At 44.0% G+C, this 15,939-nt stretch overlaps 1 protein-coding gene across 3 annotated transcripts in view; it reads left to right on the top strand.

The window, feature by feature from the left end:
* The window catches only part of LOC109520687 (uncharacterized), a 28,335-nt gene that overhangs the window by 4,082 nt on the left and 8,314 nt on the right, over positions 1-15,939 (top strand). For 2 of the 3 annotated variants that reach the window (XM_019878082.1, XM_019878083.1), the window contains exons 3-10: positions 140-342; positions 563-750; positions 2,134-2,250; positions 2,628-2,716; positions 9,573-9,722; positions 9,822-10,156; positions 10,232-13,273; positions 14,430-14,753. In XM_019878082.1, the coding sequence (XP_019733641.1) occupies positions 140-342; positions 563-750; positions 2,134-2,250; positions 2,628-2,716; positions 9,573-9,722; positions 9,822-10,156; positions 10,232-13,273; positions 14,430-14,753 (4,448 nt within the window). Of the gene's footprint in view, positions 1-139; positions 343-562; positions 751-2,133; positions 2,251-2,627; positions 2,717-9,572; positions 9,723-9,821; positions 10,157-10,231; positions 13,274-14,429; positions 14,754-15,939 lie in introns of those variants that run through there. The other variant, XM_019878084.1, reaches the window with a different exon arrangement.

Consider the following 15,939-nt stretch of genomic DNA (forward strand, 5'->3'; position numbering starts at 1 on the left):
TGTAGCTTTGTGTGTGTGTGTGTGTGTGTGTGTGTGTGTGTGTGTGTGTGTGTGTGTGTGTGTGAGTCTACTAATGACATGCATTAGAGACCATAAAGGTTGTTCTGGTCCTTATTGCTGTTTGTATGATTCCCTTCAGAGGGATCCCTCCCTGGGTTTGTGTGTGCCGCTGCTGTACGGCCGGCGTGGTGCCGCCTCGCTGCCTGGGGAGACCCTGGCCTACCTACACAAGATCAAAGTGTGCGAGAGCCTCTTATTGTGGAAGGATGACCTAGACCTTGTGAAAATCCATCGAGCAGGAAAACTCTCAGTCACGCTGATGAGGGATGGCTTGCTGGATGGGTAAACACACACACACGCACACACACACCCACACACACACCCACCCACGCATACACACACACACACACACACACACACACACACACACACACACACACACACACACACACACACACACACACACAGAAGATGTTGCCAAAGATGATTTCAAGCGAACGCGCGCACAGGGATAGAAGTGTATTTCCTAATGCATCCATTGACTGTATGTGTGTTTATTCAGATCTGAGCGCCAGGCGTTGGACTCCAGCATCCTGCGAGTGGTCCATCACCATGATGATGATGTTGATGATGATGATGATGATGATGATGATGACTGCGGCCCGGCGTCCGCGGCGATGACGGTCGCCAGAGAGCTTCTTCAAGAGGCACCCGAGCGCGTCGGAGCGGCGCTGAGGGAGAGCCTCGGAGGTGAGAGAGAGGCGCACACCGTGCACCCTGGGGGAGGTAATGGGGCGACGCGGCGCTCAAATCCCTGCACTCCGCTCGCTTAACAGCCACCAGGAGAGAGGAAGGTTGTGAGTAAGGAACAGAGACACTATAAAGTGGGACGGCTGCTCCTAAGTTAAGTCTCAGGAAGTTGGTCGGGTTTCAACAACTTATGGAACGGCAGCCATTCATCCATCCATATACAGTACAGCGCGATTTCAAAATAGCTCCCTGTTTTGAAATACAATGAACCCCAACGTAAAACAAATCACGTAATTTAAGTAAATACACCACCGTGGACCCCACGTCTCCACGTAACATAAGATCGACTCGTTTCATTGCGATGTTTGAATTCGTCTGAAATTGTTTAAATGCTTTGGGTGCCGCTGTATTGTTCGCCGACAAAGTTCAAACGAGGAAACAACAAAAGAAACAACAAAATTTCAGTTTTGAGTTGACAATGATCGGATTGAATGTAATGGATGAGGGAAGAGTGAATTAGGGTCAGTGGGGAGCTTGAATGGACCAAGATAACAAGCAAGTCCACACAAATACACACACACATACACACACACACGCACACACACACACACACACGGAGGCAAAAAAAAAACATCGAAGGAAGATAATTACATAACACAACTATATGCAGTCAACTTGTTTTATTCGACTGTGACAGTCATTTGAACAAAAAGGCCTCCAGAAAGTTTCAAAACACAAAAGGGAATACTCCTATTAAAAGTTGACCTCCAGTTTTTTTTAACTATACAGTGGTGCATTGACTTATGAGTCATTCCAATACCAAGCTTGTAACTGAATTGGCATCATATCAGACACATTTTTCATATTGTAATGACTAGAAAAAACATTAATCCATTCCAGCTCCCTTAAAAACCAAAATTTTCAATGAAGAAATCTTGGTCTGAAAATGTAATCAAACATAATTAAAGAAAATGTGAATAAATAACCTTTTTTTTTTTTTAAGTGTAAGTGAAATACGTACTGTAGTATTTGTGTTTTTGGATGTGTGCCTTTAAAGGGCGTGACCTCGTGACATCAGAAGCTGGAACCAAGTTGATTTTTGAGTGTGTATGTGTGTGTGTGTGTGTGGTGTGTGTGAGCCTCTGGGCATGAGTCGTGGCCTACAGCAGCTCCATGCAAGTGTTCTGTTTGCTCAAAATGGCTCCTTCCAACCAAAATGGACAACTTCTTTTATGTCTGCCCACATCGATCGATATAACTGGTGTTGGGGCAACATTTTTTTTTTGGGGCGGGGGGGGGACTTTCAAGGAAGTGCAACTAAGTGAGTTTTGGAGGATTGTGATACAGGAGCCCTAAAGTACGTACTTGTGTTTGTGTTTTTAGAGGCGTTGCGGCTTCAAAGCGAAGCCTTTGCCCTCAAACATGGCCGCCGTTGTGTGCGACTGGATGAGCTGCTGAGACATTTGGAGCGGTGTAGTGACAGCAAAGTGGTGCTACAAGGTGATTATATGCAGCAGGTCCTGACTTGATGTTTTTCACATCACCAGAGACTGAACCTACACCAGAAACTGTGGTTAAAACCCGTCTTTGTGCCTCTATGTTGTGTCACTTGTAGTGTATTGTATGCTTAGACCTCAGTTACAGCACGAGACTTATTTCAGACCCACCCGCGCTCAAGAGAAGAGCATTGCATTTCTTTTCAAAATTTGTTTTATCCCCCAACAACCTTTAAATACAGTTGAACTCTTTCAAACACACTTCAACTTCTTGAAACAAATTTCTCATGGTGTCAACACAGTTGTGTAATATCACTTTGAGGGAAAGAAAGATTCACTCTGTAACTTTTACTTGTCTTGTGTTATGCTAACATGACCAAGGCCTGGAACACTTGCTGTCGAAGAAGCTGAAGGAGTTTTCGGACGGAGAGATGACCATCGCGCTCACGTCGGTCACAGTAGGTGAGGAGGTAAGCTTCTCAATTTGGAGGAACGCTATGGGGGGTGGGGGGGGCATATCGTCCACTGTTTTTTTTCTCTAACAGTGTGAGATCAGGCTGATGTGCACACTAGCTGGAATAGCATTTTTATAGCGTTTTTATTTTTGCCGTGGCGACTCCAAGTGGATTTGTAAGGCTGGTGGACCAGCATGGAAGCATCACTTTTCATCATCGCTGTCCATTTGTCTTTCTTTGCACCACTGTCAGGATGCCAACAAGCTGGAAAAAAAAAAAAAGCAAAACAAAACAAAACAAACATCATTCGATTACCATAAATAATTGATGAATAATAATTGATTTAAAAAACGAGACAAAATTTCACTCCATCACAATAAATGCAAAAATAATGAAAAGTAATTTTGAAATAAATATTTAATTGATAAATATTAGTTAAGAAAACATTTGAAAGAAATTGCATCTTTACAATAACTCCGCTGATAAATATGAACAAATGAAGAATTAAAGTGTGAAATGAAAAAACTCACTTTGTTATAGTCAAAAATAATTGTGTTAAATGTTAATTACAGTACCGTAGTTAAAATAAATGACTGAAAACATTAATTGCAATAAAAACAAATACAGTGATGAATATTAATAAATGCAACATTTATATTGCAACACTTAATTCCAAAAAATCTAAACATCATATCAAAGGCGTCAAGAGATGACGAACGAGTTAAGTTTATCAATACTCTTTTAGAAGAGGAAAGAATAAAAAAAAAATCCTCTAACTGGGCAGATAGAATAAAAGTCCAACATTTGATAATTTTAGAAAAACTTCAGTCACTTTTTTTTTTTCTGAAGATGTGTATCGGAGCGCCCTCCAAAGTCCATTTGGATACAAGACGTACACTTTGCAACCAGGTGTCTCCTCTCTCAGGATAAATTTAAAAAAGAAAAAAAAACAATCAACACACACACAAAATATTCCCCTTTCCCCCTTCTCCGTGTCTTAATGTGTTCCTCTCCATACACACATTCATTAAAATCTCCTTCTCCCATGCAAAGCCCATCTGAGTGCGGCTGCCTAGTGTGCGGTATTAGGGCTATGTGTAAAATAAATGATGTCTGTTGCCGGGGGGCTCGGGCTCTGCCTCCCCCGGAACACTACCCAACGTCCAAGGAACATTAAACACCCACACCCTCGTTTAGTGAATAAATAACCATTCATTGCAAACGGTTTACATGATGTGTGCGTGCTGGACTTTCTGTGCATATTTTAGCATCGCGAGTGGGGCTCCCATTAGAGACTTTCGATAGAAAAAAAATGGCCAGCGGCCCAGCGTCATGGTGGGCTGCTAATGACGTGAGAAGATGAGCCCCCCCCCCCCAACCCTTCACCCCGCCCCCGTGCGTGTCATTTGCAGTGTGTGTATTGATACGTGGTGTTTTAATTGTGTTTGAGAAGAGGGCGCTCCGTACGAGGCGGTCATTTGTGGAGGTGCGACTTCTTTTGCCTTTAATGGATCTTTGCGCAAAACGAAATAAATTACATTCAATTAGCTGGTAATGGTTTGTATGTTTGGCGACGTGCGTGTGAAGTTTAAGGAGGAGTTCAGTTTGTGGGTAAAGATTTGAGCTGCAAAATGGACATTAGGCTAAATGTCCTTGATTGAGTGCGAAACATGGCTGTGATTCACAAACCGGGATGGGCCTGCTCACTGTGAAAGCATATGGAGTCAATATTCCAGGTGTTACGTTAAATCAACAACTCAGCGATGATCACATTCATGTAAATCCTCCGAATTTCCACATCTCGACAGTAAATATTCTCAGGAATTTTCTCACAAAAATCATCTTTCCATAAAAAAGTTTACTTGGATCCCAACTTTTATAAAATTTGTAAATACTTGATTTGCAGTGTTATCTATGTGTTCTTTTCAAAATAAGACATTTGCAAAGATCTGTTTTTACTTTGATCAACATTTTTGCCCGTTTTCTTGTTATGGACCCAAATCAGGAACTGAACTCTGAACTATCAGTATGTTAATGCATATTCAGCGCTGCCAATTGGAAATAACAATACGAGATGGAAATTATTATTACCGGTATTATTTTATCGGATTAGTCGATTAATCAACAAAACATGATTGAATTGTTAGGTTAAAAAAAAAAAAAAAAAAAACTTAAGAGCCCTCATCTATAGTCCCCACTTTTTGTTTTCCCCAGGCAGGTGCACTTTACTTTTTAATGTCGCCGAGCATTCACAAACCACAGTGTGTGGTTGCCCAGAGTTTCACACAACTCAGTTAAGTATCCTCAGGGAAGCGCATTCACTGCAGTTTGAGGTCCCAAGGGGTGCGCACGCCACTTTTTGTGGTCTCCGGTGTGGGCGTGAACCATTGTTTGTGGTCCCTCGTGGAGTACGCATCACTGTTTGTAGATAGAGACTTTATTGATCCCTCAGAAGTGCAAGTGAAGAAAGTGGTCTTAGTTGTAATACAATACATACATCACACAGCGTGAAGCTCAAATCTTAGTGTTGTTGTCAAGTCTGTGTGAGTGCGCGCATGTGTGTGTGTGTGTGTGTGTGCATGCAAATGAGCACAAGCAGATGAAGCATTGTTGGGATGACGACTTGTCATGCTGTGGAATTGATGAACTGTAGGAGGGACAGCGCCCGCAGCCACAAACATGACTTTGTGAGTAATGTCTTGTTTTTTTTTTTTTTTGGTCTTATCTTTTCCCCCCCCAATGTGTTAATATGGACATTTATGCTTTTTGAATACGCTTCCTGTATTGTCACTTCTTCTTGAGACCACTTCACCTTCTTTTGGGTGTTCAACGTTTGCTGTTATTATCACGGCCTTCGATGGCCTCTAATGTGTTGTTTGCTCTCGGTCCTGCGGCCCTTCTGTTTGCTTATGCGCAGCCACTTTTGCCACAATGCTCCTTGCACAAATAATTACGCTGGCTAATGACGGGGCCCGCAGCCACAGCGCCCGCTAAATGCCTTTCTGATGGGAGGCGCCGGGAGACAGCAGGTGCAGCGCAGGCCTCCTGGGGACTAAGATTGAAGAGGAGTGCCCCCCCCCCACTTCCTTCTCATCCCCTACACCCTCCTCACTTATTTTGAGGGGATGTTGAACTGAAACAAGAGGACGTCTTCATAAGTTTTGAAAGTGCATTCATGGCAAGTCATCAAATTTTGCCTCCATGCTCCGCCCAACAACAGTGAGGAAAGCTGTAATGTTTTATAATTTGATAATCGGTAGCAATCGGGGAGGCCTGGTGATCCAGTGGTTACCGCGTTGACCTCACGGTGCGGAGGTCGTGGCATCGATCCTGGATCCGGCCTTCCTGTGTGGAGTTTGCATGTTCTCCCCGTGCCTGCGTGGGTTTTCTCCGGGTATTCCGGTTTCCTCCCACATTCCAAAAACATGCATGGCAGGATGATTGAACACTAAATCGTCCCAAGGTGTGAGTGTGAGCGCGGATGGTTGTTTGTCTATGTGTGCCCTGAGATTGGCTGGCAACCGGTTCAGGGTGTCCCCTGCCTACTACCCGAAGACGGCTGGGATAGGCTCCAGCACCCACCGCGATCCTTGTGAGGATAAGCAAATCGGAAAATAGATGGATGGATGGATGGATTTGTAGCAATCGGAAAAACTGTTCCAGATTAGTGTTTATTTTAAAGAACGACTGAAAATGATCCTAAAATGACAGACTTGTGGTGGCTTTTGGGGCATTGGTTCTTTTTTGTGGGTCTCCTCATGATTGATGTGCCCAACACATTTTTTGTTACTACTATAAGTGAGACTTACTTCGGGGGCTGAATTTTGTAAAAACTCTGATATTGTGCAGTTTAATGTGGTGTTTAATGTGAGCCCCATGAGAAAAACTTATTGATTTTTCAGCTTCATTCACATTGCAAAAATGCAATATTAGGGAGAATGCCAGGTTTAGACTAGTGGAGGTGTATAGAACATATTACTGGAAAAAAAAATGGACTTGACTTCCTTTAGACCTTTAATCATCTTAACTTTTCTGGTTCTTCCTCGTAGTGTCCCTTCATTTTCATTCTCTCCTCGTAGCATCTTTGGGGGTTTTGCAAGCGAAGAAACAAAACAAAACATTTGTGGACTCAGCTCAGCTCAGTTGCGCGCCGACCCCCCCCTCAACAAATCCCCGCGTCGAGCGAGTGAAGCATCATCATCAAGAGACCGAAAAATGGACATATGCGCTTGTTTTATGCAAACTTTTACCCCCCTCCCTGCTTCCCTCTAGTGTTGATGATGCTCGCGTGTGCGCCCGTTTGAGCCGGGTGGCCTCCGCTGTGAAGGCAGACACGTGTATAAATCACATCCGCTTTGATGGATTCATCAGGGTGGCGGAAAAGCGTCGGTCGTCTCTCAGCGCTTGTGTTGAGTATGCAAAGGGTATGCAAAGAAGCGAAATGGCTAAACGCTTGATTAATTCTTTGTCGGCGACAGCAGGAAACGCCTCTTTCGACTGAGTTTTCGCACCAGCTTACGTGACTTATGATCGGGGCCCGATGTGCGGAGCTGTGCACCTGAGGCTGTGTGTGACGCCAGCGTGGAAAAACTCTTGAGGCCTGTGGAGTTCAGTGCGTGTGTGCGTGGGTCTGTGTGAGTGGATAAGCATGTTGAAAAGTTTAACCAAGACATTTAATATCAAAAAGAGAAAACGTTTAATCATTAAACAAATCAATAAAGTTTAATATGACAACACATCACATTGTTTGGATTTTTTCTTTTTGATGGTTACAAAATAACACACCATTTTGTATTTATAAAAATCATGATAAATGTTAAAAGATGCCACACTATTTTTCTAATGTAAACAAATGTTTAAAAAAATAAGTGAACAAAAAAAAAAGTCACTGTTTTATGATATTCACACTATTTTTTTAATTTGGAAGTCCATAAAATTAGTTGGGTTGAGTAACTGAAAATAAAATTAACAAGGAAATTAAATGGTGGCACGGTGATCGACTGGTAAGCACGTTGACCTCACAGTGCAGAGATGCAAAATTCAAATCCAGGCCAATCCAACCCCCTTCTTCGTAACTTCCAATCACTGTGCGGTTTGAGAGGCGGATTAGTGCTAACGTATCGCAAATTTATAAGGAAGTGCAATCTGTGGAACTGGATGGGTGGCTAATTTACGCTGTTAAGAGCCAAATGGCGGACAGACTGTCTCCCTGCGTGTCATCGCATCCCGTCTTTGCACGCTCCATCTTCTCGATGGCGCGTGTGTGTTTTTGTGTGTGTATTGTAACTTTAAAGCAGCAGTGGGCAACCTGCGGCTTGTGAGCCGTGTACAACTTGAATAAGTGCCTTTGGGAAGCCTCATTGCACTCATCAGGATATCGGTGCTGAGAAATGGCCCCTGTCAGTGTGTGCGCGTGTTCATGTGTGTGTGTGTGTGTGTGTGTGTGTGTGTGTGTGTGTGTGTGTGTGTGTGTATATATACAATGTGTGTCATCACAATGGATGGTATTATGGAGAAAGATGGAGGGAGTAGAGGGAGGAAGGAGGAACGAGTGATGTGCTACCTCATCCTGGCAGGTTAATATTGACACAGCACTGGTAGAGACAGAGCCTGCAGCCCTCATCAATCTCGCATACACACGCACACGCGCACGCGTGCACATGCATAGTGTTGCTGCCACTGTGGCTCTCCTTGCCCGCATGCGAGGGCATTACAGTACCTTAGTTGCTCCGTTTATATTTTTCCACTTGCTGTGGGACATCGGACGATCTTTGTTCAAACCTCACAACAAAATGCAAAAACTCGGAGGTCAAGACACCACTGTGCCTGAAAATAAGAGGTACTATTTATCTCTCTTGTTTCATATTCGAAAGTGCAAAACCAATAGTTTGTGTAAGAGATCCAAACAACTTGAGCAAATATGTTTGAGGCAACTTTTGCTCGACAAACACAGCCGTCAGTGAACGCGACTTTCTGCAGCCATTTGTCACTGCAAGAGAATTAGCATAATCTGTGCGCGGCGGGCTGTTTTAAGAGAAAACAATAATTGCCGGCGTATTAATCACGTTGACAGCTTTGTCTATCCTTGATGAAGGCCTCCTTTTGCGATGGAAATCATATGTGCAGTCGTGGGAGTTTGTCGGCAGTAACCACAGCGGAAAGCTTATGAATCATTTTTACACTATGACAATCACACATGATGATTTTTTTTCATCCTTGCTCAGTGTTTCATATTTTATTCAGCGTTAAAATTCTTGATTTATATTTTTGTGCCCACTTTTTTGTCCCTCTAATCCTTCTTCCCTTTCTCTTCTGATTTAGATCAGTCAAACTTCCAAATTCGCACATAATTCAGGACATTGCTGCATGTATATTCCACATTTGAAAAATCTCTATCCATGCAACAATCCCACATTTTCCACACACAAAAAAAACAATTTAAGTCTGAAAACAACCCAAACATCAAGCAATTTCCTTATTCATACTATTCACACCATTCAAATTCCCAAATATTTACAAAATTTAGGACAATGAGACTCTTATTCTCCAAGTTCCAAAAATTCATTCTTTGTCCACAAATCCCGCATTTTCCCAAAAACTTGCATGTTTATATTTACCTCCTTCTTCTTTGATAAAGAATTTTCTGGGGGAAGATCAAGATATAATTTTGTTTTTGTGAAAAGCGAAAAAAGACATTAAAGTAGAGTTTAATTTTACAAGATTTTAGATAATCACCTCCTCAGCATTCACTCGTAATTTCAACAGATATTGCACCTCATCGTGAGTAATATGATTTCCCAAACGTTTTCACAATAAGCGTCTGTCACGTGTTTTTGGCTACAGATATTGGTACTTCTTAACTCTTTCCTAGCACTGGCATGGTTACGAAGATGCCTTGAAATCCTTCTGCAATCGGCACGGCTATGACGGCTTGATGCTTCTCCTGGCCCTTCAAGATGCAGTTGGTCCTCCTCGCCTGCAGGTGGCAGTCTGTTCCAGCAATGCAGAGCTCTTCAACCAGGTAAAACATCTGAGACCACCGTGAAACTACCGGCGATGTATGATGACACCATACATAAATCAAATACTGTATTCCAAATGGGGATGGCTCTCCTTGCAGATCTGCTGTGAACTTGAGGAGACCACCAGCTGGACTCTTTCTGAAGAACTGGAAACCAGCGGCGATCTGCAGGTCTACCATGTCCAACTAAATGCCTCCTCTCCTTCGGGTGCGTCATTGCTGCTGCTGGAGGAGGAAGTCCGAGGCCTCCTCAAGGAGTTTGTAGATCGGAGGAGCTCCATGCTAGCCTGTCGCCCCAGCAGCATGACGTCCTCCACCGAGGGGGTGGCGGGCAGCGTGGAGTTTTCCCAAGGCTCGTCTGGCATCAATGACATGGAAGGCTCGGACACAGAGAGAGCTGAGGGAGGAGGTGGAGATGCGGTAGCAATAGATAGGTGAGTAAAGGGGGCAATTATCCAAAGAGTGAACATTTGGAGGACACCCAACGTTCTTCTTTTGTGTTCTCGCAGGGTGGTGCCAGAGGGTGAGGATGATCCAGGAGGAGTCCGAGCAAGTGTGGAGCTGGTGAGCCCCGACAGCGGTATGAACACCATCCGGAGCAGCCGCTCCTCCAAGGAGAGCTCAGTGTTTCTCAGTGATGACAGCCCAGTCGGTGAGATTATTGGATCAGCAGCAGGTCTCGGGGGCCTCCTGTTGAGAAATCCATCTCCTCTGGGGCTGTCATCCCTCTCACCTCCTGCACCGCCTGAGAGAAGGCGACGTCGGCGTTCAAACAAAAAAAGGAATGACCAATTAGATCAGTTTCATTTTGAGCCGCTCCATCCACCTCACACCCTTCAAAATTCCACAGGAAAAGCAGAGAACGACAGGCAAACGGTGAGAAGCTCCAGCCTGTCAGAATATGAGGAACTAAATATGGTGGATTTGTCTGACCCCAGTTCTGTAGGCGGTTTGGAAAGTAGGCAGTGCTCTACTGATCCAGACTGTCAAATCATGGAGATGACTGAGACTGTGGTTCCTCCAACACCGGTCAACAGCCTGATGGACACTCACCCTTCCAGCTGTTGCGGCGCTAGGTTCTTCCCTGAAGATGTAGCGGAGAGGATCAGCGGCCTGCAGCATAAAGACAGCATCTCGTCGTCCTTGTCTGAAACCTGGGAGGAGCTTGGCTTCGACACACCTTCCCCTAATGACGCCTGGAATAGAACCAGAGGGTCAGAGAGCCCTCAGAATCTGGAGGAACTAAGGCGCAAAGAGTTTGATGGTGGAAAACCGAGTAGGGAAGGGAGGTCACAGAAGGACTGGAGCCTGGAACCACAACTTAGTTTGATCACTGAACAGACAGAATCGTGTGAAAACTGGCACCCAGATTCCGTACTTGCTGATCAGTGGAACCCGGTTACTGCGGCTGATCTGCAGTTGACACCTCCAGAGGAGGAAGTAGAAGACAAAGCTGCCGTCTTTGGAGTCAAAGAAACGAGACGTCCTTCACAGAAGAAAATCGTACTCAGCACTTTAACGCCCGACACATCGAAAGAGGACAATGATGATGCACAGGGAAGTAAAGCAGGTATAGTGATCCAGACGCTGGATTTCTGGACCTACTCGGCACAGAAGGGTTTTCTGAAATCAGATAGCGGAACTACCACTTCCTACCCGGAATCACTTGACATGTGGAATACAACGATCCGAGATGACAGTTTTTCTCCACTCACGACACCTGACAATTTGTCTCAAGACTCTGGGACCTTTGCTGGGGTAGCTCCCAACATGGGAGGCGGCACTTCTGTGGAAAGTCCTCAGGGATTCTCCTATGGAGGCATGGAAATGTGGAACACGACCATCCAAGAAGACAGCTCTTCATCCGCAAGCCCAGAAGGACCCGGAAATGGAAAGGAGGATAGCCGCCCTGGCTTAGCGGATGGAAGGGATACTACTGCAACCAAACAGCAGGGAAGAGAAGCAGAGAAAGGAGAACAGGAGAAGGGTATCAGATGGATCGGTCAAAAGCAGAATGTCAAAATAGTCATAGACGGGGAAGAAGGCAGAATATCGGACAGAGGGAACCCTGAACCAGCGGGGAATCTTCCTGTTCCTCACATGGTCATTTCCACTTCTGACTATGACAATGTAGGAGGTTGCATTTGGAGCACTTCGTCCTCCCCTGAGATCGACTGTGGTCCTGTTGGAGGTATGATACAAATGGAAGAGCAGTCCAGCCCATTCATAGCTGTGACCAAACCTGTAGAAGACAAGATGGAATCTGATGCAAGCAGTTCAGATAAAGTTTTCCTTTTTCAAGGACAGAGTGACTTGAGTTCAAATGAAAAATCAGACTCTGTTGAGCTTCGTTCACCATTTATTCTGGTTGACAAATCTCAGACACTTTCAGAGGATTATCAATCAAATTTGGTTGAAGCTTGTGAAGATCAAATGAACACTAAGGATTCTTTATCTCGAAGCCCAGTTAGTTCGTCGAGTCTTGCGTCCAGTAAACCAGAAAGTTCTGGACCAGCGTCCCCCAGTTTGCCACAAAGGGTTACCCTTGCTGATTGTCAAAGCCAAGAAGGCTCCATGAGAGAGACAATGTTGCTCAGCCCCAACCTTGGTTTTGACGGAGAAATACTCAAATTGAGCCCAGGCAGTCGAGATGAACTAAGATCCAACTCAGACGGGGATTCGTCGTCATGCCTTGAAATGGAATACATTATTGTTCCAGGAACAGTAAAGGCAGCTGAGCATGATCCCAAAGACACTGAAGGGCTTTCCAAAGGATCCAGGAAGCCCGTGGAAACATTTAACATGCTTTCCGATGCCATTTTAGTTCTGAAAGCTCAGAATCAGAAGACAACCGAGCAAAGCGAACAGACCCAAAATGATCAATCAACCAGTGAGGACCACAGTCTCATCATAACTTTCCAGTCAGAGTCAAGGCCACCATCTGGAAGTGAGCCACAACTGGAAGAAGGCTACTACGAAGATAAATCCAGCGTCTTTGGCAGAAGTCTGTCACCCTCATTGAGACACCCATCAGATCACTTCCTCAAAACCAGGGAGGAGGTTTATGTCCACTCCCAAATCTCCATGGAAGACTCGGGTTCAGACAGTGGGCATTCGCCGATCAACTCAACTTCACCCCATGCCAACTTCCAAGTTTGGGGTGATTCGTTACAGAGACAGGACACACAGCAATCATCGTGTAATAGTTCCGCCACCTCTCACACCAGTTCCTTGGTTAGTACCCCTGCGAGCGAATCAGGTGTCCCTAGCAACAAGGCCCTCGGATTACCATTTTCCGGAGATTTGATGGAGGAGGAAAATGATGAGGAAGGGCTGGAGGAAGAACCTGCAACATTGCAAAGTACTCACGATCTGTTGAGTTTCACAGAGGAGCTGGTTGAAAGTTGTCCACTCCCACCGAAGAGCGACCCATCCCAACATGATTTACTTGATTATCATGACGGACCAAGTGGAAGGACTGGTGATCGCCTGGTTGGACAGCACGATGGAGACTGGTGGACCTCTCACCACAGCTGTTCTCTGAATGCGAGGTAAGGATCGTGAGTGAGGTGGAGCCTATCGCAGCAGACCTTTGTGTTAGAGGCCAATCTAGGCAATTTATCAAGTGTGCAATGTTTACCTTTCCGTGAAAATAGTTTTTGAGATGAGGGAGGAAGTCGGAGTACTCATAGATAGTTCAGAGCTCAGATTCAAACAGAACTTTAACCACAAAGCAGCTGCACTACCACAGTGGTCACCGTGGTTTTTTGTTGTTGTTTGTATTGTGGGCCCAACAATTGCTTCAAGGAGAATGTTTCACCGTTATTTCAGCTTTTGTTGTTTGAATTGTGGGCCCAACAATCGCTTCAAGGAGAATGTTTCACCGTTATTTCAGCTTTAAAACAACTGTCCACCCTTGGAGGCTAATAGCAAATAGCTAAACAATGAAAAGCAACCGATGGAAGTATTTTCTTTCAAATTATTCTGTCCATTTTCTAAATTGCGTGTCTCCAATTTGAAATTTGGAAATGTGGAATATGGTATTCGGTAATGATGAATTGAGTAACTTTGAGCATGATCTGTACCCAGCATTCTATTGATCCAAAATGGTCAAGTCTCATTTAGCGTTATTGAGAGTTTTGTGAGTGCTGTTTCAATTTTAGGATATCACTCTTTAGGAGCATGCTGTGATCCGGGTCTCTCAGTGTTTTTTTATGAATGTGTTTACGCCTAAATTAATATGCATTTCCTGCCTCGCTGCAACTTGAGTCCCACTGCAGCAGATGCAAACAACTCCACTCGCTCCCTGACCAGGCGTGTGCACAGTTTTTACTCTAATGACTTGTTGGGAATTTAAAGTGTGTCTGTTGCAAGTTTTTACTTTTTTAGACACTAGCCGAAACATTGGCTACACCATGAAATGCAGCAATGTGTTGACATTTCGATCCTACGTAAACCCTCAAAAAAGTCGAAAAGACACTTGAAGCCTGCCATTTTGTTTTGAAGCAGCCATTCTAGGGACATTTTGGCCATTTCCAGTCGTAGAGGTTTATCTCATTGCTACCAAATTGGAACCATGTTCACTTGACAGAAGGATGACACTAAATTGCAAGAAACGGTGGTTTTTTGGGGAGGGTCTATTCTTGGTGGGGTGCAGGTAGAGGGGCGAAGCCACAAAGTTTGACTTTTCCATCTCTTATTTTCCAGATGCAAAAATATGACCTCACAGCTTTTACCCCATCCAGCGAATCAGAGTGCTACAAACCAGTGCACAACAATTCAGGGTCCACCTGAGACTGATTACATTTACCACCATGGTGACAAAAGGACAGAAAACCGGGAAAGTTGTGAGCCTACAAGGAATACATCAGACATCTACGCCGAGTATTCAACTCAAGACCCGCTTGCCGACTTTGTAGCCGAGCGAGACGACAGCTACTTTGAACCTTGTTGCGCCGAATACAATCACCCCATGCGGGAAGATCATGTCCAGTACATGCCTGAGGGATACGCCCACTTCCTTATGTCCAGGTTAGTTTTGCTGTAGAACGATTCCTTAAATCAGGCGTTAGCCTTAGAGAGGTCTTTTGAGTGTGAAAATTTGTTATTGTGAGGGATGCAGCCTGACCAACTACGGTACCTGTACTACACATCTGCACCTGTATACTCTGATTTGTAACAACTCTCTGATACTACAAAACCTGACAACAGGCTATGTTAGGCCAAGGCTCGCACAACAGAAGCAGTACATCTGCCCCCTGGGCATTATTGTTCTGTGTGTCGAAGAACAGCGCACAACTCAAACTTTTTGGGGCATTAAAAAAATGGAGCTGCATTGTTGTGCTATTCAATTGATATTATTGAATAGCAGTGATCGTAATATTTACAATCATATTTAAAAAAATATCGCTGCCGCCGTCGGGCAAGAACCTCCTAGGTCACAATTTGAGAATTTTTTTCCACAAATCTATACTCCTGCTCAGTCCAATTTATTTGTTTATTCTACACATTATTGACCAATCTAAAATATTGAAAATGGCTTGCTCACTTTGGCAATGCAACGTAAACCATTGAACAAACAACCCCTGTTTGAGGTCTCCTGGAAAGTGATGATTTTGGAGGTACGAGGATTCCGCCAGTTACCAGCAATATAAGCTTTACAAATATTCATTTACCGGTATTTGTCATTTTTACAAACTTCACAGCCATTTTCATGACAATAATTCTGTTATAATAGTCATTGTCTAAGATTAGATATTAATGATATTTAGCACAGATATACATACGTTTTGCAGGTATAATAAGAATTTAAAAAATGACTATTGATGATTTATTTTCATTATCCGTCTGTTTATTAGTCTTATTCATTGTAGTATTATATCGTGGGAATTTAATAATAGGAATAATTCTTAGTACAATTTTATTTTAACACACAGTACTACATATTGTTATTTTTAGTTCATCCCATGAATCTGTGTGTGTGTGTGTGTGTGTGTGTGTGTGTGTGTGTGTGTGTGTGTGTGCGTGTAGCTCAGCTTTAATAATGGCTCCTCATTAACAGTTGCATCACTTGGCCCCCACTTTGTAATTCTGATGAATTGACCCCTCCTCTTTTGGGTACATAGCCCTCCCCTGTCTTTCTTTGTGTGCGTGTGTGTGTGTGTGTGTGTGTGTGTGTGTGTGTGTGTGTGTGTGTGTGTGTGTGTGTGTGTGGGTC

The sequence above is a fragment of the Hippocampus comes genome, unplaced genomic scaffold (assembly GCF_001891065.2).
Source record: "Hippocampus comes isolate QL1 unplaced genomic scaffold, H_comes_QL1_v1.1 scaffold13, whole genome shotgun sequence".
NCBI lineage: Eukaryota > Metazoa > Chordata > Actinopteri > Syngnathiformes > Syngnathidae > Hippocampus > Hippocampus comes.